The sequence below is a fragment of the Mytilus galloprovincialis genome, chromosome 13 (genome assembly GCF_965363235.1).
Source record: "Mytilus galloprovincialis chromosome 13, xbMytGall1.hap1.1, whole genome shotgun sequence".
Lineage (NCBI taxonomy): Eukaryota > Metazoa > Mollusca > Bivalvia > Mytilida > Mytilidae > Mytilus > Mytilus galloprovincialis.
Genome location: NC_134850.1, coordinates 34092259 through 34117184, shown reverse-complemented (window position 1 = coordinate 34117184; position 24926 = coordinate 34092259). Strand labels below are relative to the sequence as shown.

The following is a 24926-nucleotide window of genomic DNA, read 5'->3' as shown; positions in this document are numbered from 1 at the left end:
ATTATCCGGCACAGAGATCATATCCGTTCTGTTCAATACTTTGTAACACTACACTCAATATATTAAGTATTGCATGTATGGAACGGATATGAACTCTGTGCCGGAGATTGTTTCACAGTGTCCTTTTGAGATCAGCAGCTTAAAAATTTTCTATGACTTATTTGACAGCATTCAGATATCAATATTTAAAATTAAATACATAAATATAAACAATATTTACCCTAAACATTTACAAATGTTTGAGAAGATGGCAAGTGTTAAAAACAAACAACAGATTAAAACTCCATGAATTATATATTAAAAGCTACCAATTTGAAAGCACCTTTTAATTATCATGATTATGGATGTTTGAACATAAAAGTATAATGAACTCCAGAAAGGCAAGATTTTAATGCTTTTTTCAACTCTAGTTTTAGTTGTTAGAAGTTTTTTTCAGAAGTTGCATAAAACTGCCAAAAGCTTTAAAGGTTCTTTTTACAAAAAATCTTTCATAAAACATGATTGTTAATTAAACTGAAAAGGATAATGATGATAATGACTTACAAGATGTTTTTCTCATTAAGATTTTTTGTGAAACTTCTCACTAAAGGATAAAATATATACTACTACTAGTATTCAATTTCAACAATATTTTTTTTTTACAATCATGTACAAACATATTAAAAGAGTAATATTAGAGAAGCTTTATTAATATCAACATGATCCCATGGAATATAAAGTAATTACTTACTAAAGTTAGTTTGCCTTACACTCTTGTATACAAAACAAGGGAAGTTAAGAAATGTTCAAAATATTCTCATTCCATCATACTTTTATAACATAAATAGCTTGTCTAATGTGACAATTGTTTCTTTTTGGCATTAATTTTCAAACATCTTTTTACCTTGGTCATGTGAGCTCAAATTAAAAAAAAAATTTGGTAATAAACTTTTGTTTGAATCAAATTTTGTGCACGCTATGAACATTATTGCACTCTTTTGCTCCTTTGCTGCTTAAAGCAAATCATTATTTCACTTTAATTACTATTTGTAAAATAATAAAATCATATTTTATTTTTTTTATTTTGTAGCTTATGCCCCTTCAACACTTAAAACATAACAATACAGATGATATACAGTCAGTATAAAAAATCCATTTAAAATTTACATTTTGATCACTGTTTTTTTTTTTACAAATCCACAAGCTTAATTTGATCATTAAGACTCTATTTGTATCAAGTTGCCTTCTGAGTTGGTAAATAGAGTTGGAAAGCTATGATGGAGTGGAGTTTGAGGTTCAAAATAATCCTGAGTTGTATCAACATGGTCGAGATCAAATTGAGGTCTGTTTAACAAAATTGCATCTGATGAGGAAGACAATCTGTGATTCTGTTCTTCGAGTAATGGAATGTTTAATTCTTTATCTGAAAGTTGAAAATATTTTGGTTTAATTTCATAAAAAATAACATTTCAATAGACTATGTTCATATTACAGAATTTTGACTCTGGAGAATATTATTTTTCAACAGGTTTCTGTGGTAGGACATTGTATTTCTTACAATTGCAAATACTGTAAGAACCTGTGTCACTTATGTCGCCAAATGACCTTGTCCTTCATTATCCATGGTTGTAACATAAATATACAATATTAGGTCAATGTGAGGAAAATATAAACTTTTTGGTATTGAGCCCTTCCCCAGTTTGGGGCTGAGTACAAAAAAGTTTATATTTTTTTATGACATTGACCTTATTTTGTTTTTATACTGCAGCTTATAATTATAAATTGTTAGCTTTTAAAATCATAACACAAATAAATATGTCAAACTCATTTTCATCCCTTACTGGACCCCTCGATTGTGAGAAAGTGTTCCATGATGAAATTGATGGGTAGTTGCAGTATAAAAACCTGTAGTCACAACCTTGTGCATCTGTATCCCTGTATTAGATCTGTATCGAACTACGGAAAATGCATTTCTGGGATCATCAGTGAGATTTAGTCCGTCTGATGATCCAGGGAAGTGATCTGTGAATGTGTGAGCTAGACATAAGCTTGTGAGAAGCATGCATGTAAATGCATAAAAAGACAGACATTGGTTCATTTGGATACTTTAACCTAAATTTGTGTTAATCAGTGAGTTGCTTTAGATTTTGTAAATAGACGAATTTACCTTCACTATGGTGATATGGGTGTATTCCTGTACGAAAAAATCCAGGCGTCTTTTACACGGATTCCAGGCGGATATTTTAGAGGGAATCCGTTTAAAGTCCACTTTTACACGAAGAATCTTTCTTACATGGATTCCAGGCGGGTTACGGGCGGAATAGAGCCGAAATATGCAAATTTATCCGCCTGTCTTAGGAGGAAAAATTTCCGTCTAATTAAAAGGAAAAATGTTTTTCTCAAAAATATATCCGCCTAAAGAGACGGAAAATATATCCGCCTAATAAAACGGAAAATATATCCGCCTTCGAAAAAAAATCCGCCTTAGAATATGAAAAAAAATCCGCCTTAAGAATATGAAAAAATTCTGTCTTCAATGAAAGAATTTTTTCATTTCCAAAGATTCAGGTTTTTACCACTGCCATGCCTTCTTGCGAAGAAAAACTAGGCCTTCATACAATAAAATGCAAAAAATGTTATCAAACTTGATCGAATTTATTTAAACAACTACAAATTACTATACATGTATGTATAATTTTGACATTTTTAGTTCTTCACAATTTCTTCATTTTCAGTTATTAGTCATATTTTTAAGGGTTTTTCAGTGTTCTTTGAATATAAATTATTATCACAAGTTCCTGAATTTATTTCGTGCATAACTGATTTGCTCTGTAACAGCATCATTGATATGACCATCTTGCATGGATCTGTTGTGTTTTGTGCACCAAGCAGTAACATAACCTGAAAAAAAGAGGACATAAATTAAAATTACCATGCATTATTGGTTTAACTAAAAGGAATTTGACAAATTTCTCTATTATATACAGGTAAATTGTGAGCTGCCTAAGTAGGTGGGATTTTCCTTCATTTTGACATATTGACCTGAATTTACTATTTTTACCATATATCATTCAATATACATATTACAACAGAAACATCTAAAACTTGAAATTATAAGATTAAACTATGAAAAATAAGATGTTAAGCATGTTTTAAAGAGTAATTATATTTTAAGAAAAAAATCCTTGTAAAATCAAGGGCAGATAATTATAATGAATTTACTATGACCTGTTTTGGGGATTTTCTCAATAAAATAAGACCTGTGGGCTGTAACCCCTGTTTTCAATTTGCTAATTTTAAAGATATATATCATGTTTATATCAAAAAAATATTACAGATGGTTTTACAACTTTTGATTTTTTTCAAATTTGTTAAAAGTCCAATATGTGCAAAAGTTACTTAAAAAGCATTCATAAGGATTTCTTTCATATAAAACTACTTACTCCAAGTCTGATTGAATGTGTCCATTCTTCAGTCCTATCAGAAAACAATTTTCTTTTGTTTCACCAGTTCTGAAATATAAAAAAAATTTGTCTTATTACAATCAAACAAAATAATTATTACATATACTGTGCATGAAGTGTATAGGTTATTCTTTACTTTGATTAGTACATGTAGTATTGGTCTTTTATTTTACTTTAACATCATAGGCCCGCATTTACATGTACAAAATGTTTGTCTTGCCATTTTAAAAATCTTAAATTTGATCCATAATCATGATAATTGAGTACATATGTACTAAATTTTAAAAGATAACACTTTATGATTTTTCGGAATAGATGTCTATTATATATATTTAATTATTACAGTCATACAACAGATCTCCAATTTTGCCAAAACTTAACTATCAAATAATATCATATAAAAGAGATTGTCTTAAAGATATAAGTCTTGTGTCATACACAAATACCACAGTAATTATGTACATGATGTAATTATGCAAAAATTGAATGGTCTTATATAGTTATTTTCTTGATCCTACATGGTACTTATATATATATATGTCACAAGTTATTTGAAGGAAATAGCAGTTTCATAATATTCAAAAAGGTTGAAATACTTATATTCATAATTTCAACTTACCAGAAGATTCAATCCAAAATATATGAAAACATCAATCTTCACAAATCCAATAGTCATGTCATCAGAAGAATATATACATCTGCACTTTTTAATGTTAATAGAATACTTTGGCTCTTTTTAGTCCACAACTCTACATCCATGGTAAAATTCATATTTTGGTCAAGATAAATATTTAAGACATCTTTTCTTGTAATGTCTGCAAGTTCAAATTTTGAATCTGACCTGAGTGTTGGGGTTTTTTGGGAGTTGTTTGATTCCTTGAAATGTTTCCCTAATCATTATACTATTAATTACCTAAATCTTAAATATTTGATTTATAATAATAAATAAATAATATTCACCAATTTTTATCTATTATTTTTATATTTTGGACTGTAGCAATTTAAGAGAAATGTACAAAGCAATGTGGTCTCCTTCATAAGGCCCCAACTCTTGAGTGTGTACATATCATTTCCTGTCCATTTCACAGAGGCAAATGGAAAACAGATGGGGGACCTACATAACATTTCTATCACTAACTGATAAGAAAGAGACTGCATGGAAATACTATTTGTGTATTATCATGATTATTACTTAATTAAATAGAGATACACTTAATAATTAATTGTACTTGAAAATAAATTAATTTAACCTGCAATTCCTATTTTGGAAAATTCAAAAACAAGTTATTGTTATCACTGTTAGTGAAATAAGTATATATATTCTAGTCACTTTTTATATGTTTAAATGTATATAAATAGCAACACATAACATAAAGTTATAAATTACCTAACAATGCTATCACAATTTGAATTTAATTGAATTTAATATGCCATCTTTAAGACTCTTTAAATATAAAAATATTAAATATGTTGGATTTCAGGGGGGTACAAATACTGGCTTTATAGCCCAAATAATCACCATGCATGCACTCTCTCATCAGTAATGATACATTTTCATTTGAAAAAAAAATTAAAAGAACAATTCTGCCTCAAAAGTTAGAAAAAATTTCTAAGTACAATTCCCGCCTGATAAATTTGAACAAAATCTTTTAAGTCCAATTTCCTCCTAACAAACTTGAACAAATATACTAAGTCCAGCATTCCGTCTATGATATTTCTTTTACTAAAGAAATCCTGTTAACTCAACAGGAAAGTAGTAAATATTTCGCCTAAGGTCTTTGATACTTCAGGCGGATTTTTTTCAATATTCCATGTCCGCCTTAATTCCGTCTATAAGTCTTAATTTTTAGGTGGATTCCGCCTGGGTTCCTGCTATTTTTAAGCGGAATCCTCCTAATATTCTCATACGGGTTGCTGCCACTTTTCTAGAAGACCTATCAGAATCTGTGCTTACAGATTCTTTGGAGTTTGTTTGAGCTGAAGAAACTCCTGAATCGGAAGATTTTGTTTCAATGGAAGACTTTTTAATCACTGGACGTTTTTCTCTAATATTATCTTCTTGTACATTAATTTCTGTTTTATCTACTTTAATATGAATAGTTGGATCTGAAAGACAAACAATACAAATTTTATTGTGATTATATATCTTATAGAAAATAATCTGTTAGGACCTTATCTTATTCTTCAAACAGCCAACCATTATAACTATTGTACAAAAAACAGGTACAAATATATTTTTGCTTTACAAATTGTACTTACCCGGTATACAAATAAATTCGACAGTTACTCTGCTATTATATAGTGATGAAACATTAATGAGATTATCTATTTTTGTGTGACAGTTCATTTTGTGGTCCTCCTCCCATTCCGCACTGAAACTATGTTGATTTCTTTGAAAATTCAGAGACATCTAGTTAGATGCAAAACAACTAAATTGTTAGGTTCCATGTGTAAATTATAGAATAAAACCAGATGCTCCGCAGGGCCCAACTTTATATGACCGCAGTGCTGAACATTGAGATTGCAGACCTGCCAACTTTTGAAAATCTCCATGGAGGATTTAGCGCGCGACGAAATTTTTAAGAGTTACAATTTTAGCGACTTTTCTGTGAGCATTGTTTTTTACTCCTAAAATAGTCTAAGTTCTCTTCTTTTTCTTTTGGTATACAGTACTTGCAACCTTAGGCGTTACTGTTTGACGTGAACTTGACTGATCGGTGAATGATCGGTGACGGATGTTTGACTGATCGATGAGTGATCGGTGATCGGTGACCCATAGGATCCGTCAGATAAGTCAAATAACCTATGTGAGAGTTACCCTGACAACTGTCACCGATCGATCAGTAAATTAAATTTATGCACGGATCGAACGGATACGTATATATTTAAAATTCTTATGTAAACCGAACTCAACAGTGTTTACAATCGATGAACGCGGACCTCTACGAAGACACCTTAATTTACACGTTATAATTTGTAATAAAATTAATTGCAATAAAAAAGTAAAAATAGTTTAACAGAATAAGATGCTTAGAGCGTTAAATTGTTTGTGTTGATTAATATTTTCGTATTAAATATTATTAAAATCAGAGACATATAATACATAATTGTGTTATATGACTCAGTTAACATGAACTTATTTCTACGAAAATGGTTATTGTTGACCGCCATTGGATTTCTGAACTTTTAATAGTTTCGAATAGGTTGTTTTTTCATGAAATTAAAAGAATGTCAAAGAAATGATATTAAAAGTTTGTTCCCATTGTTTTGAATTGCCAAAATTAATCTTCTTTTTATCAAATATTGTACTATTTTATTTGCAATCAGTTATTTTTACCATCTTCGGACAAGTCTTCTAATCAGAATTCAGATATAATGAGAATTAAAATGCATAAACTTTTATTTTTGTGGAATAAGAATGTAGTTCATAATTGATTTATTTTGATACAAGTTATTAACCGTCATATGATTTCAATACTTTTTGTACATCAAGATTGGCTGTTCTTCATAAAATATGCTTACTTATAGGAAAAAGATATAAAATTTTTGTACGCGATCCCTAAAATGCAAATATTTCTTCATTTTACTGAAAATTATTGACCGCCATTGGATATTTGAACTTTTTATAGTTTAGAATAGTTTTTTTTCATAAAATTAAAAGAATGGCAGAAAAATCATACTGAAATTTTATTCGCATTGTTAAAAATAGCCAAAATTATTCTTCTTTTTATTAAAAATGATACTATTTCATTTGAAATCAGTTATTTTTACCATCTAGAGACAAGTCTCCTAATCAGAATTGAGATGTAGTGAGAATTAAAGTACTTAAACATTTATTTTTGTGGAATAAGAATGCAGTTATTGATTTATTTTGATGCATATTATTAACCGTCATATGATTTCAGTACTTTTTGTACATCATGATTGGCTGTTCTTCATAGAATAATCTAACTTTCAGGAAAAAGATATAAAATTTTTGTACGTGTTGCCTAACATGCAAATATTTCTTCATTTTACTGAAAATTATTGACCGCCATTAGATTTTTGTACTTTTTATATTTAAGAATAGTTTTTTTTTCATAAATTAAAAGAATATCAGAAAAATCCTACTAAAATTTTGTTCGCATTGTTTAAAATAATCAAAATTATTCTTCTTTTTATCAAAAATGATACTATTTTATTTGAAATCAGTTATTTTTACCATCTTGAGACAAGTCTTCTAATCAGAATTCAGATATAATGAGAATTAAAATACATAAACTTTTATTTTTGTGGAATAAGAATGTAGTTATTGATTTATTTTGATACAAATTATTAACCGTCATATGATTTCAGTACTTTTTGTACATAATGATTGGCTGTTCTTCATAAAATATGCTTACTTTTAGGAAAAAGATATTAAATTTTTGTACGCGTTGCCTAAAATGCAAATATTTCTTCATTTTACTAAAAATTATTGACCGCCATTGGATTTTTGTACTTTTTATAGTTTAGAATAGTTTTTTTTCATAAAATTAAAAGAATGGCAGAGAAATCATGCTAAAATTTTATTCGCATTGTTAAAAATAACCAAAAGTATTCTTCTTTTTATTAAAAATGATACTATTTTATTTGAAATCAGTTATTTTTACCATCTAGAGACAAGTCTTCTAATCAGAATAGAGATATAGTGAGAATTAAAATACTTAAACTTTTATTTTTGTGGAATAAGAATGCAGTTATTGATTTATTTTGATGCAAATTATTAACCGTCATATGATTTCAGTACTTTTTGTACATCATGATTGGCTGTTCTTCATAGAATAATCTAACTTTCAGGAAAAAGATATAAAATTTTTGTACGTGTTGCCTAAAATGCAAATATTTCTTCATTTAACTGAAAATTATTGACCGCCATTGGATTTTTGTACTTTTTATATTTAAGAATAGTTTTTTTTTCATAAATTTAAAGAATACCAGAAAAATCCTACTAAAATTTTGTTCGCATTGTTTAAAATAACCAAAATTATTCTTCTTTTTATTAAAAATGATACTATTTTATTTGAAATCAGTTATTTTTACCATCTTGAGACAAGTCTTCTAATCAGAAGTCAGATATAATGAGCATTAAAATACTTAAACTTTTATTTTTGTGGAATAAGAATGTAGTTATTGATTTATTTTGATGCATATTATTAACTGTCATATGATTTCAGTACTTTTTGTACATAATGATTGGCTGTTCTTCATAAAATATGCTTACTTTTAGGAAAAAGATATTAAATTTTTGTACGTGTTGCCTAAAATGCAAATATTTCTTCATTTTACTGAAAATTATTGACCGCCATTGGATTTTTGTACTTTTTATAGTTTAGAATAGTTTTTTTTCATAAAATTAAAAGAATGGCAGAGAAATCATACTAAAATTTTATTCGCATTGTTAAAAATAACAAAAATTATTCTTCTTTTTATTAAAAATGATACTATTTTATTTGAAATCAGTTATTTTTACCATCTAGAGACAGGTCTTCTAATCAGAATTCAGATATAATGAGATTTAAAATACTTAAACTTTTATTTTTGTGGAATAAGAATGTAGTTATTGATTTATTTTGATGCATATTATTAACTGTCATATGATTTCAGCACTTTTTGTACATAATGATTGGCTGTTCTTCATAAAATAATTTTACTTTAAGGAAAAGGATATTAAATTTTTGTACCTGTTGCCTAAAATGCAAATATTTCTTCATTTTACTGAAAATTATTGACCGCCATTGGATTTTTGTATTTTTTATATTTTGAATAGTTTTTTTTCATAAAATTAAAAGAATGGCAGAGAAATCATACTAAAATTTTATTCGCATTGTTAAAAATAACCAAAATTATTCTTCTTTTTATTAAAAATGATACTATTTTATTTGAAATCAGTTATTTTGACCATCTAGAGACAAGTCTTCTAATCAGAATTCAGATATAATGAGATTTAAAATACTTAAACTTTTATTTTTGTGGAATAAGAATGTAGTTATTGATTTATTTTGATGCATATTATTAACTGTCATATGATTTCAGCACTTTTTGTACATAATGATTGGCTGTTCTTCATAAAATAATTTTACTTTAAGGAAAAGGATATTAAATTTTTGTACGTGTTGCCTAAAATGCAAATATTTCTTCATTTTACTGAAAATTATTGACCGCCATTGGATTTTTGTATTTTTTATATTTTGAATAGTTTTTTTTCATAAAATTAAAAGAATGGCAGAGAAATCATACTAAAATTTTATTCGCATTGTTAAAAATAACCAAAATTATTCTTCTTTTTATTAAAAATGATACTATTTTATTTGAAATCAGTTATTTTGACCATCTAGAGACAAGTCTTCTAATCAGAATTGAGATGTAGTGAGAATTAAAGTACTTAAACATTTATTTTTGTGGAATAAGAATGCAGTTATTGATTTATTTTGATGCATATTATTAACCGTCATATGATTTCAGTACTTTTTGTACATCATGACATAGAATAATCTAACTTTCAGGAAAAAGATATAAAATTTTTGTACGTGTTGCCTAACATGCAAATATTTCTTCATTTTACTGAAAATTATTGACCGCCATTAGATTTTTGTACTTTTTATATTTAAGAATAGTTTTTTTTTCATAAATTAAAAGAATATCAGAAAAATCCTACTAAAATTTTGTTCGCATTGTTTAAAATAATCAAAATTATTCTTCTTTTTATCAAAAATGATACTATTTTATTTGAAATCAGTTATTTTTACCATCTTGAGACAAGTCTTCTAATCAGAATTCAGATATAATGAGAATTAAAATACATAAACTTTTATTTTTGTGGAATAAGAATGTAGTTATTGATTTATTTTGATACAAATTATTAACCGTCATATGATTTCAGTACTTTTTGTACATAATGATTGGCTGTTCTTCATAAAATATGCTTACTTTTAGAAAAAAGATATTAAATTTTTGTACGCGTTGCCTAAAATGCAAATATTTCTTCATTTTACTAAAAATTATTGACCGCCATTGGATTTTTGTACTTTTTATAGTTTAGAATAGTTTTTTTTCATAAAATTAAAAGAATGGCAGAGAAATCATGCTAAAATTTTATTCGCATTGTTAAAAATAACCAAAAGTATTCTTCTTTTTATTAAAAATGATACTATTTTATTTGAAATCAGTTATTTTTACCATCTAGAGACAAGTCTTCTAATCAGAATAGAGATATAGTGAGAATTAAAATACTTAAACTTTTATTTTTGTGGAATAAGAATGCAGTTATTGATTTATTTTGATGCAAATTATTAACCGTCATATGATTTCAGTACTTTTTGTACATCATGATTGGCTGTTCTTCATAGAATAATCTAACTTTCAGGAAAAAGATATAAAATTTTTGTACGTGTTGCCTAAAATGCAAATATTTCTTCATTTTACTGAAAATTATTGACAGCCATTGGATTTTTGTACTTTTTATATTTAAGAATAGTTTTTTTTTCATAAATTTAAAGAATATCAGAAAAATCCTACTAAAATTTTGTTCGCATTGTTTAAAATAACCAAAATTATTCTTCTTTTTATTAAAAATGATACTATTTTATTTGAAATCAGTTATTTTTACCATCTTGAGACAAGTCTTCTAATCAGAAGTCAGATATAATGAGCATTAAAATACTTAAACTTTTATTTTTGTGGAATAAGAATGTAGTTATTGATTTATTTTGATGCATATTATTAACTGTCATATGATTTCAGTACTTTTTGTACATAATGATTGGCTGTTCTTCATAAAATATGCTTACTTTTAGGAAAAAGATATTAAATTTTTGTACGCGTTGCCTAAAATGCAAATATTTCTTCATTTTACTGAAAATTATTGACCGCCATTGGATTTTTGTACTTTTTATAGTTTAGAATAGTTTTTTTTCATAAAATTAAAAGAATGGCAGAGAAATCATACTAAAATTTTATTCGCATTGTTAAAAATAACAAAAATTATTCTTCTTTTTATTAAAAATGATACTATTTTATTTGAAATCAGTTATTTTTACCATCTAGAGACAAGTCTTCTAATCAGAATTCAGATATAATGAGATTTAAAATACTTAAACTTTTATTTTTGTGGAATAAGAATGTAGTTATTGATTTATTTTGATGCATATTATTAACTGTCATATGATTTCAGCACTTTTTGTACATAATGATTGGCTGTTCTTCATAAAAAAATTTTACTTTAAGGAAAAGGATATTAAATTTTTGTACGTGTTGCCTAAAATGCAAATATTTCTTCATTTTACTGAAAATTATTGACCGCCATTGGATTTTTGTATTTTTTATATTTTGAATAGTTTTTTTTCATAAAATTAAAAGAATGGCAGAGAAATCATACTAAAATTTTATTCGCATTGTTAAAAATAACCAAAATTATTCTTCTTTTTATTAAAAATGATACTATTTTATTTGAAATCAGTTATTTTTACCATCTAGAGACAAGTCTTCTAATCAGAATTCAGATATAATGAGAATTAAAATACATAAACTTTTATTTTTATGGAATGAGAATGTAGTTATTGATTTATTTTGATACAAATTATTAACCGTCATATGATTTCAGTACTTTTTGTACATAATGATTGGCTGTTCTTCATAAAATATGCTTACTTTTAGAAAAAAGATATTAAATTTTTGTACGCGTTGCCTAAAATGCAAATATTTCTTCATTTTACTGAAAATTATTGACCGCCATTGGATTTTTGTACTTTTCATAGTTTAGAATAGTTTTTTTTCATAAAATTAAAAGAATGCCAGAGCAATCATACTAAAATTTTATTCGCATTGTTAAAAATAACCAAAATTATTCTTCTTTTTATTAAAAATGATACTATTTTATTTGAAATCAGTTATTTTTACCATCTAGAGACAAGTCTTCTAATCAGAATTCAGATATAATGAGAATTAAAATACTTAAACTTTTATTTTTGTGGAATAAGAATGTAGTTATTGATTTATTTTGATGCATATTATTAACTGTCATATGATTTCAGTACTTTTTGTACATAATGATTGGCTGTTCTTCATAAAATAATTTTACTTTAAGGAAAAAGATATTAAATTTTTGTACGCGTTGCCTAAAATGCAAATATTTCTTCATTTTACTGAAAATTATTGACCGCCATTGGATTTTTGCACTTTTTATATTTTGAATAGTTTTTTTTCATAAAATTAAAAGAATGGCAGAGAAATCATACTAAAATTTTATTCGCATTGTTAAAAATAACTAAAATTATTCTTCTTTTTATTAAAAATGATACTATTTTATTTGAAATCAGTTATTTTTACCATCTAGAGACAAGTCTTCTAATATTTTATTTGAAATCAGTTATTTTACCATCTTGAGACAAGTCTGCTAATTAGAATTGAGATGTAATGATGTACTTTTTATTGTTTAGGAGTAGTTATCTTTTTTATTAAAAAAAGACTATCAGAAAAATATATTGTAATGTTGTTTGCATTGTTTAAAATTATTTCTATTTCTTGTTTAAAAATACAGCAGAAAACTGTTATTTTTGTAATTTGTTATTTTAAATGCTTCGATTGTGACGAGAATACATAATTTCATGCTTGCATCACATCTGAAGATTGACCAATCAGATAATTAGATTGTGTTTATCTATTTGAATATTGGAGTTGAAGCGGTGGCAAATCCTCGGGTTTTACCATATATAGGTACACAAACTTAAAACTCAATTTATTTTTTGTTGAATCATTAAAATAAAATTTGAGATCGTTTTTTCAATTCTCCTTATCATACTAGACATGTGTTTTAAAAATCTTTGTGATATCTTTTACCGTTTGGTTTTAAATTGGAATTAAAAATTGTATTTTCCCATAGAGTTTGAGGTAAAATCCCGAGAATTTCACCTCCTAGAAATTTCAAGTGCCAGGATGTTCGAAAATATGTATATAGAAAGTCCGTGATTATGATAATTTTTTTTAAGAATTTTATGATGATAAGGATACAACAATTTAAAATATTGAAAAAAAAAATAGACTACATTTTTCAATAACTGATTCTTTCATTTTGTTTTTCCCGAGAATGTTTGGAAAATAATAAAATAAAAACTGCGATGTAGACACCGTTTTAGAACTCGCCGGTTTTGAAAATATATAACCTAAATAAAACGTAAAAGACCATTCTTTAATGTTGATATTTTAATTTAGGGTTTATCTATACATTTCTTTTCATTTCAATTCATAAAACTTTGCTAAATAATTAATAAACAAAATGTATAATTGAACGTTTGATTTTCAAGAGTCGCCATTTTAATTAGATTAAACGAAATTAAGATTCCGTAATTTGTATTAGTTTATCATGTGACGTATTAAAGTTCAATCCGTCATCAAGGTCGATCGGTACTATCCGTCCGATCAGTCCGATCAGTCAATTACTTTTACTATAAGTCTGACGGATTGCTGACGTGAGTTTGACGCGAACTTGACTGATCGGTGACTGATCGATGACCGCTGACTGATCGCTCAAATAGTAACGCCTAAGGTTGCAAGTACTGTACTAATGATGAGCTTATAGGCCTTGATTTCTTTTATTTGCATAATTCTTGTACTATTAAATTATAAAATTGACAAAATAACTGAGGAATAGACAAAAAGGCATTAAAAATAAAGGATTCAAAGTAGAGACCCCCTTTCCCCCCTCCAAAGACCTTCTCAACTATGAACCTTGACTCAAAACACCTAAAACTACATGTCCTAAAGTAAGAAGGATGAAGACAGATTATGATTTGGTCTTACTCATGGTCTTGTCAAAGCAATGAGAAAATGGATAAAATTTGAGTTATCTTTCTTTGTATTCAGAGGTGCTCTTACCGGCGGAGGCTTATACAGTAACACAGTAGAAGTGTATACAAAATGGCGTTGATTTTAAATCAACAGACACACGATGTCTGATTTCAAAAATTAAACAAATTTCAAGATAAACGATGTTTTCTTGAGAGTTCTTTACAGTTCTCATCTTTCAATTAATTATGATTTTGCTGTGGAACTACGGCAAATGTTGCATATTGTGCTTGTATGATACATTGATAAAAATTGAAAGGCTGTGTTTGACCAAATTTAATTTGTGTATACAAAATTTAATTTTGAGGACTGTTACGACCCATTAGGTAATCTGATTACATACAACCACTAATTATGACACCTGTTGTGACTGTTGATTAGCGTAGGGTCATTAACTTGTCATAATATGTCCCCAGGTAAAATGATTGATTTTTTAAAATTGATAAAAAAAACTTCAAAATCGGTAAACAATAATTTTTTCGGGTATATTTGTTGAAAATCGGGATTTTGACTAATTTTACGATCCCGATATCGGGATTCGGGTTGAGGGGTAAAAATCGGGATAGTTGGCAGGTCTGAGATTGATACAGCTCTGAATTTTTTATTGTGATTAAGTAGTTGACACATAATAGGTTTCTGACACAGAACGAATGTGGTCTAATGAATTTAAAAATATTTTGTTTGCTATTGAGCAATACACTATACTGTTGAATATTAATCCCCTCAAAAAAAATATTTGTAGAAAAATTTCTTTTTAATATCTGGTTCCTGAAATGAAAAAAAAATAAACACCCTTACCCCACACATCTCAAGACAATCATTATTTCTTAATACATAATTTTCAAGCAGTGTAAGGGAGGTAATCATGTAATCAACCATATATATAACAGTAATCTTTAAATTTTAATTGGATTACCTCCCCTTTACTGCTTTTAAATTTTCTAAATTGTCTTTAACCAGAAGAACCCTTGTTTTCCCCCTTTTTTGTTATTGTAATTATTGCATTTATTTATGTTGGCCTGATTTGTGTTGTGTGGCCTGATAGTTGTTTACAGAATAATCTTAGAACTGTGCAGTTTAGAAATCACTGGAACAATTACAGAATGATTGGAACTTTCCAGAATGATCCTAATAAAAAATGCGTTATATAAAGATCTATATTTTACTAGAAACTTCTATTGTAACTTTCTAGGATGTTCCATCATAGACTGTTCTAGAATCTTCCATCATAGACTGTTCTAGAATCTTCCATGACAACTATATATATACAGACACTAAAGTTAAACACTCACACTTAGACATAGACATCGATAGACATTAGTATTCACCGCATTTGGATTGACACTTTAATTCTACAAACAACATCATACTGGATTGTGACCTTAGTAGTGAACGTAATATTCAGATTGGATTCCAAGAAGATGTCTGGATACAGATAAAGATAAAAGATTGGACTCATATTTTGACAGTTAAGTTGACAGTAATAGTTGTGTAATACTTCTTGTAAACTTTTGTATAATAAATATTGTTAATTTTTATAATTGATTTGTGTCTTTTGTTGGCTACAATTTAAAGGTGATTTCGGTCGTAACAGAAATTGGGGGCTCGTCCGGGATACTGAAAATATCTTATTCAAAATTTGTTTAGTAATTTTTATTATAACTAGCCAACAAAATTCTACATTAATGGCATTTGATGCCGGTAAATTTTTGAAAACGCCAGACCTGGAGGGGTTTGATAATTTAAAGAAAGAGGAATTAGTGTTGCTTGCTAAACATCTGAAATTGAATTTTAAGGTATCTATGAGAAAACAAATTATAAAAAATTTGGTAATAGACAAATTAGTTGAAGCAGAAATTTTAGGTGAAGAGGCTCTTGAACTTAAGGTCGAAAATGTTGACTCCTTTAAATTTAAACAGCTTGAATTAGAACATGAACTTAAATTATAAGAACTAGAAATGAAGTAGATAGAGAAAATAAAAATAAAAGAACTTGAAATGAAGGAAAGGTTGGAAATGGAGAAAATAAAAGAAAAAGAAGATGAATTTAAATTAAAACAAGATGAATTTAAGTTAAAACAGGCAGAACTTGAAATGAGGGAAAGACTAGAGATGGAGAAACTAAAACTTGAAATGGTCAAAAAAGAAATCCCGGACGAGCCCCCAATTTCTGTTACGGCCAGAAATCGCCTTTAAATTGTCTTAGGTTATCAAAATTGTTATCTTATCTTTGAAGTGAGCCATTTATCAAATAGATCTTCTTTTTCCCGAGCAAATTCCACATAGGATTGTGAATCGAACTTTTTATGAGATCTAAATTTCTGTCTATATGCTTCTGGTACTAGCTCATAAGCTTTCAAAACTTCTTGTGTCACCGTGTCATAATCGGAACTTTTTTCTGATGGAAGTGTTTGTTGGCTACAATTTAAAGGTAATTTTGGCCGTAACACTTCTACCTGTGGTATTAAACATTGTGGTACAATTTCAGAGCAATTGAAATGCTTATACACAAGTTGATATCATGAAAGTAGAAAAATACTTCTTTTGGGCCCCTTTTTGGGCCCCTAATTCCAAAACGGTAGGGACCATCATCCCCAAAATAAATCCCAATCTTCCTTTTGAGGTATCAAACCTTTTCATAAAATTTCATAGAGATGTATTCACTTAAACTAAAGTTATCTTCTGGATCAAATGTGTTTTTGGACGACGACGACATCATACCATTATACAAACACAAAATATTTTGCAGTTATATAAAACTGTATTTACATTGTTTCATTGTCGGAAATATTAAATTAACATGTATTTGTATTTGCTAAGAAAAAATATACAAGCCCAGAGAGCTTAGCTTATCCCTACCTCCTATAAAACTTGATTCTTTATGACGACTTCTTTTGTATTGACAGATACAACAAATTATAACCAATATTACAACCAAAGCTCCTAAACTACAACCTGTAATAATTCACCTGCAAAAAGAAAACCATCTTTTATACATATTACATTTATAATACTTTATACATCTCATAATATATGTGTATATTAGAGGGTCATGATTAAGGTTCTCCATTTCTGTATTCTTTAATTTTTTAAGCCATTTTTTTTGTTCTTTATAAATTTTGTCAATTATTTCTTTTCTTTATATTTTTTGGCTCGTTACTCTATATGTTATATTTTTTGGCTCGTTACTCTATATGTTATATTTTTTGGCTCGTTACTCTATATGTTATATTTTTTGGCTCGTTACTCTATAATTCTATATGTTATATTTTTTGCCATTATTGTATATTCTGCAGATCCCATCCAGACCCTGCCTGTGAATATGTATATGACTCATGGCATATATATCAACACTTAGCTGTGTATAAAGAATAAATTTATGATTATGAGGGGGACGATTCAGATCTAGAGAAACTTATTTAACCTGTTCACATATTGTCCTATATCAGGAACCTAGTCACTGAATGACTTATGAGACGTTAATTTTTGTTATATTGAATATTTGGTGCTATTTGGATATAATTGATAGTCTCTGTTAAATTCAGTCAAAACTTTTACAACACTTTAGAGCTTAAACAATTGTACAGACACTTGTCCTTTGGAGAGGACTGCACATTGCTCCCTAAATAGGTTTTCTTCAATCATTTTTGCTTTTTTCGATTGCTATCTCATAGTTGCATACCCAATATCTCCTTTTATACTCATGTTAATGTTCTTTTTACATGACAGAGTACTGTTATACCACTGGACCAGGTAAGGGGGAGGGTTGGGATCCTGCTAACATGTTGGACCCCACCACATTATGTATGCATATGTGCCTGTCCAAAGTCAGGAGCCTGTTAGTCAGTAGTTGTTGTTTGTTTATGTATTGCATATTTGTTTTTCATTCAGTTTTTATATGAATAAGGCCGGTAGTTTTCTCGTTTGAATTGTTTTACATTCAATTTGTCATATCGGGGCCTTTTATAGCTGACTATGCAGTATGGGCTTAGCTCATTGTTGAAGGCTGTATGGTTACCTATTGTTGTTAATTTCTGTGTCATTTTGGTCTCTGATGTACATGTGGAGAGTTGTTTCATTGGCAATCATACCACATCTTCCTTTTTAAATATAATAAGTTGCAAAAATCAATAACAGGACAAACAAATTCTCCCTCCATTCAGTTTTCTAATAGAAAGTACCTTACCTCTTGTCACTAAAACTGCCATCATTTGATATGTTATCTTCTGTCTTATTGCCTAAAGAAAAAAATGATAAAATATTTGAGATATTATGAATAGACTGATCAATCAGATTAGTCAATCGTTGTTGTAAAATAAACAATGCAGTGTTATTTACAAGCATTGACCAAACAGTCAGTTATGTTGGGAGTTAAAATGTCCACATGATCTGATAAGCTGGTCCCTTGCTGGCTACTTCACTATGTTCCTTTAAAGTAGGTTATTACAAGCGGGTACCAGTTTTATAATGTGAAACCTTTCTGAACCGGAAATGCTTAACAAATTACGTCAGCAAAAAACTATATAGGCGTGCGAAATACAATTTGTGAAATGAAAGGTGGACGGCAAACAATTTAATGGCTTCTAAGGTCAAGACATTGGTCACGTGATAAAAGGACAGAGTTCACGATTTTTTGGTTAACGTGCAAGCCTCATGGTATTTGGACTCGTATCGTCTTATTTGTACTAGTAAATTAATACCTTTTATGTTCCAATATCCAAAATCTAAATACATGGTTAGATTCAGCATATCAAAGAACCCCAAGAATTAGAAATTTTGATGAAATCAAATAAAGTTCAATTTTTCGACCCGTTAGACCTCATTGTGGACCAATTTGATAACTAGGCCCAAATATAAAAAATCTGAATATATATGGTTAGATTCAGCATATCAAAGAACTCCATATATTCAATTTTTGTTGAAATCAAACAAAAAGTAATTTTGGACCCTGAATTGTACCAACTTGAGAACTAGGTCCGGCCATAATAAAAAATCTAAGTTCATGACATGTTCAGATTCAGCATATCAAAGAACCCCAATAATTTTTGTTAAAATCAAACAAAGTTTTATTTTGTACCCTTTGGACCTTAATGTAGACCAATTTGAAAACAGGACCAAAAATTAAGAAGCTAAATACACGGGTAGATTCAGTATATCAAAGAACCGAAATATTAAAATTTGTGATGAAATCAAACAAAGTTTAATGTTGGACCCTTTTGGCCCTTAATTCCTAAATTGTTGGGGCCAAAATCAATCCCAACCTTCCTTTTGTGGTCAAAGACCTTGTGTTTAGAATTCATAGATTCCTATTTACTTATACTAAAGTTATTGTGCGAAAACCAAATGCCTTTGGACAAAGCTGATGCTGGCGATGACAACAACGATGTCAGATACCAATATACGACTGCAAATTGTTTGTGTTTATATACAAATTACTGAATTATTAAGAGTTCTTGATTCCTTTTATGTAATAAAACCACTAATTCATAGCCTAATTGCTTTCTATTTTAAATCCTGCATTTTCAAGCATCATTAAGAGCTATTTAGTCTTAAGTTCAAATAAAGCGACAGTCATTTCATATCTTAAATAAAGACAACAGTAGTATACCGCTGTTCAAAACTCATAAATCCATGGACAAAAAACTAAATCGGGGTAACAAACTAAAACCGAGGGAAACACATTAAATATAAGAGAACAACGACACAACACTAAAATGTAACACACACAGAAACGGACCAAGCATCAGACAAAATCCCACGAGAATAACAAATACAACATCAAAACCAAATACATGAATTTGGGATAGACAATTACCGTGACACGTCTTATCGCAATGTGAATTTACACTGAAAAAAAAGAGAAAACAAACGACGCAACATTAAAATGTAACACACACAGAAACGAACAATGATATAACAATGGCCATATTCCTGACTTGGTACAGGACATTTTTAAAGGACAAAATGGTGGGTTGAACTTGGTTTTGTGGCATGCCAAACCTCGCACTTTAATGGCGATGTTAAATATAACATTGAAATGACAACATAATATTACAGGACTACAATACAAATAAATAGGAGAACGTATTAGAAATACATGATTAATAGATAACAAAAAGTATCAGGTTTAAAATTCAATAACTAGACGTTATCCTGCTAAAAAATCCAACATACTTTTAATTGAAAATTGGAAGTCTGGAAGTACTAAAAACAGGTATTTCTGATTTTAGCAACAGGGTAAATAAAACATGCCCTCCTATTCAAATTTCATATCTTTCCTTTGTATTCAAAAAATCTTCCAAAAAGGGTTCTACAGTGATTCCAAGTCCTTCTGCTATCATTTGATACCTATTATTGACAAAGTTACAGCTATGCAAGTATGCATAGGAACTATTTTGTTTTAATATGTACTACATAATTATATGTTCATTCTGACCGGGCGGAATTAGTGGTTCTATACCATTTCATGCCATACTTGGTTAAAGATCAACTAGAAATATATCTGCTACATGTAAATTGTTTATCTATCCATTAAACTGTTATTGCAGTTTCAACAGAACTACATCTGCCTGGATGTATATAACACTAATGAGTCTATAAAGGTATTTGTTCAAATTAGAATGATGTCTAAACTTTGGGAGATGAAGAAATTGTAAAACTTACGCATGCAGTACAGGTGTTTGTTCATTGGTGAAAGTCACATGGTACCACTTTATTTCGTACCAATTTTGTAAATTATGGAAACATTGTATTTGCGTGGGTATTTGATTTTATAGTTTATTGTTGCAAAAGTCTGCATACAAGCCAGTAGAAAATTTGTACTTTGTGACATTTAAATTTGTGGTTCACCTGTAAACATGAAACTCACAAAAAAATGGCACTAGAGGCTCTTAAGAGCCTGTGTTGCTCACCTTGGTCTATGTGCATATTAAACAAAGGACACAGATGGATTCGTGACAAAATTGTGTTTTGGTGATGGTGATGTGTTTGAAGTTCTTACTTTACTGAATGATCTTGCTATCTATAATGAATTTGACCCATTAGAAACACTTAGGAAAATATTTTGTAAAAATTTACAGAGAATTTACAAAATTTATGAAAATTGTTAAAAATTAACTATAAAGGGCAATAACTCCTTAAGGGGTCAACTGACAATTTTGATCACGTTGACTTATTTGTAGATCTTACATTGCTGAACATTATTGCTGTTTACAGTTTATCTCTATCTATAAAAATAATCAAGATATAATCAAACGGTAAAATTTCCTTAAAAATTACCAATTCAGGGGCAGCAATCCAACAACCGGTTGTCTGATTCATCTTAAAATTGAAGAGCAGATAGATCTTGACTAGATTAACAATTTAACCAAGTCAGATTTGCTCTAAATGCATTGGTTTCAGAGATATGAGCCAAAATCTACATTTTACCCCTATGTTCCATTTTTAGCTATGGCGGCCATATTGGTTGGATGCTGGGTCACCCAGCACAGTTTTTAAACTTGATACTCCAATGACTATTGTGGCCAAGTTTGATTACATTTGGCCCAGAAGTTTCAGAAGAAAATATTTTGTAAAAGTTAACGATAATGCCAAGAAATGAGAAAAGCTCATTTGGCCCTTTGGGCCAGGTGAGCTAATAATAATGAATAGTATTTACAATCACATCTCTTAGAATTCATATCAAAAGGAAGTAGCATACCTGCTGTAGTTTCCTCTATTGGTATAGGAATATGAACTGAAATCTCAGGTTTTGTTAAACTTTCTACAGCTACAGCTTCCCTAGAAAAATATAAAATTATAGGTACAATTATTGATATGGTTAAGCAAAAAAAGAATATTCTATTTATAAAGTACTTATCTTGTCTTGAAAATTTCACTGTAAAATCAATATAATGTGGATTCATCGCTATTTGTTGGAAATTGATTTGCATGGATTACATGGTTAAAGGTGAAATGTGAATTAAAATACTTAACGAAATACAGATTTCCCATAAGACAGTATGCAGAATATTCCCATTGACCACAATTTTTTTTTCTTAACATTTAATGCAGTTGTATTATACATTATTATTATACTTGATTTTCATACTAATGTATGACATGTTTATTTTTTTCAATATTTTTTTGTTTATGCTTTTATAACTTACTGTTTAACACTCTTAAAATACAGTGTTGTTGTTGTATAAAACATTATGGATGTTTTTTTTTTTGTTTTTTTTTTATCTAAGTCTTTATTACTGTTTTACAAGAAATGCAATTACTGGCAACAAATTTGTTATTCAATAACTGGTTCCAACTTCCTCTTCTAGAAACATTAAACATATTATGAGGAGTTGTCTCCCATACCCTAGGTCTATAAACATGATTAAGAATTAGAAAACCCATTTGCAATTTCCTCCAGGTCACAGGGGCTTCCAAAAGACTTAATGCTTTGTCAATGACTGTTTACATGTTAATTTTAAAAATGTGTATTCATGTTTTTGTTTGATTGTACTTTAATCTAATCATTCACTGTGTTTTATTGTGTAATAACTCGTTGATGGAAGTGCTCAAGTTTTGGGCACCATGAGTGGTTAATAAAAATATCTCATGTTTTTTTATCCTCTGGGAAAATTGATTTTTGATGAGTTTTGCTATTATTAGGTTTCTTTTGGATTTATAGATCCTAATGTTTCTACATATTCATAAATCCTCGGCTTTTTTTTTTTTATTGGGCATTCCTGATAATTAATTTTTCCTGAAGCATTGTATACACATAACATCTTATGTTAATTCCTGCAGCAGAACTATAGGTATCATATTGGAGTCAAGGGTTGATACAGATGTGGCATTGAAAAAGCCATATGGTATTCGCTATTTATTCACTAATGAAAGACAAAACATACAACTCTAAATATGTATCACCAACCAGATTAAGACCTACATGTTAACTTACTCAGCTGTAAGACATGATACATTTAGAGCTAATACTGTTCCAGGTATACATTCTCCATTAAATGGCAAACAATTACAACTATCAAAACCATAAAAGTTGAGGTCTGTATTACATATACAGGGTTTATGACACCCTGTCTGTGTTAAGTAGTCTACTTGTTTCGATTCTGAAAAAATAAATAGATTTGAGCTGTGTTAGATAAAAATCGACCAGGACCATATGCAAATGAATATTGATCAATCTGTTAACCTAATTCGGGTTGAAAAAAATCTCCAAACGGAAAGTCAGTTACTGTTTGCAAATTGACTTGTTATAAAAACCTTACCAAAACAGACCAAAATTCATCTTTTATTTGGATTTGAATGTTCCAGTATTAATCAAAGTCTGATACATGTACATGTATATGTGCACTTACATACAGTTGATTTCTATTTGACAAAGCACATATCTTATATATATGGTCATCATGTTCGGGCCTGTACCACTAAGTTTGGCTCTTTGGATCATGAGTTGATAATTGATGTTTGTTTTATTAAGGAGATTATGGTATGATTATCAATAATATGTCTTCTATTGCCTTCAACAATGAGTAAATCCCATACCATCTAGTTGGTTATTATTAAAAAGGCTGTGCCATGACAAAATATGAAATAATTCAAATTTCAAATGAGAAAAGAGCTTAATATATGACAACCAGTTGCTTTGCAGAGCGCAGCATTATACGACTGCAGAGGTTGAACCCTGAACGGTTGGGGCAAGTATGGACACAACATTCAAGCTGGATTCAGCTCTAAATTTGGATTGTGATTAAATAGTTGACACAGCATAGGTTTCTGACACAGAATGAATGTGGTCTAATGAACTTAAAATACTTTTTTTTCCTTTGAGCAGTTCACTATGCTGTTGAATATCAATCCTCTCAAAAAAATGTTTGAAGAAATTTTCTTTTTATTTATGAAATCTGCAATGAGAAAAGTTTAACCCCCCCCCCCCCCCCCCATTTTTTTTCTCACATCCCCCTTTCCCTTTGTTATCACTGAATAGTAAAGATTGTTTTAATTTATCAGTTGGTAGTAAAAGTGAATATACATTGTGTATTATATAAAACAATGATTTAAGTTGATTCAACTACTATTCTGGACAAAGAAAGATAACTCCAATCAATTGAAAATTTCTTGCTATTGCACAATATTGTGCAATTAGATATTTCTTGCTATTGCGCAATACTGTGCAATTGAAAATATTTGCTATTGCACAATACTGTGCAATTGAAGATTTCTTGCTATTGCGTAATACTGTGCAATTGAAAATTTCTTGCTATTGCACAATACTGTGCAATTGAAGATTTCTTGCTATTGCTGAATACTGTGCAACTGAAAATTTCTTGCTATTGCACAATACTTAATATAATAAGTTCGGATCCTGATTTGAACCAACTTGAAAACTGGGCCCATAATCAAAAATCTAAGTACATAATTAAATTCAGCATATGAAAAAAGCCAAAGAATTCAATTTTTATTAAAATCAAACTTAGTTTAATTTTGGACCCTTTGGTATTTAATGTAGACCAATTTGAAAACGGGACTAAAAATTAAGAATCTACATACACAGTTAGATTTGGCATATCGAAGAACCCCAATTATCAAATTTTTGATGAAATCAAACAAAGTTTAATTTTGGACCCCGATT

At 28.9% G+C, this 24926-nt stretch overlaps 1 protein-coding gene and 2 long non-coding RNA genes across 3 annotated transcripts; all 3 read right to left on the bottom strand.

Annotated features, from left to right (window-relative positions):
- Nucleotides 1-1047: 1047 nt before the first annotated feature.
- LOC143056298 (uncharacterized) lies at nt 1048-2176 on the bottom strand. The gene is made up of 2 exons (XR_012972289.1): nt 2147-2176; nt 1048-1402 (listed from the first exon to the last, which is right to left on the bottom strand). It is a non-coding gene; the product is annotated as an uncharacterized LOC143056298 (long non-coding RNA).
- Nucleotides 2177-2652: 476 nt separating this feature from the next.
- LOC143056379 (uncharacterized) lies at nt 2653-4289 on the bottom strand. Its single transcript, XR_012972315.1, has 3 exons — nt 4063-4289; nt 3423-3491; nt 2653-2880 (listed from the first exon to the last, which is right to left on the bottom strand). It is a non-coding gene; the product is annotated as an uncharacterized LOC143056379 (long non-coding RNA).
- A 1000-nt stretch (nt 4290-5289) lies between these two features.
- LOC143057478 (uncharacterized) lies at nt 5290-23582 on the bottom strand. The gene is made up of 6 exons (XM_076230786.1): nt 23563-23582; nt 23238-23426; nt 22002-22081; nt 18488-18540; nt 17162-17267; nt 5290-5549 (listed from the first exon to the last, which is right to left on the bottom strand). Exons 1-6 carry the CDS (start codon nt 23580-23582, stop codon nt 5290-5292), a joined length of 708 nt encoding a protein of 235 aa, XP_076086901.1.
- Nucleotides 23583-24926: the final 1344 nt, after the last annotated feature.

Excerpts from the sequence above, each read along its gene's own strand:
- LOC143057478 (XM_076230786.1), bottom strand. The coding sequence starts at position 23,582 with ATGAATTTTGGTCTGTTTTG. Across the intron at positions 22,082-23,237 it reads GTATCATGTCTTACAGCTGA|GGAAGCTGTAGCTGTAGAAA; the intron begins GTAAGTTAACAT and ends ATATTTTTCTAG. Across the intron at positions 5,550-17,161 it reads AGAATCAAGTTTTATAGGAG|ATCCAACTATTCATATTAAA; the intron begins GTAGGGATAAGC and ends TTTGTCTTTCAG.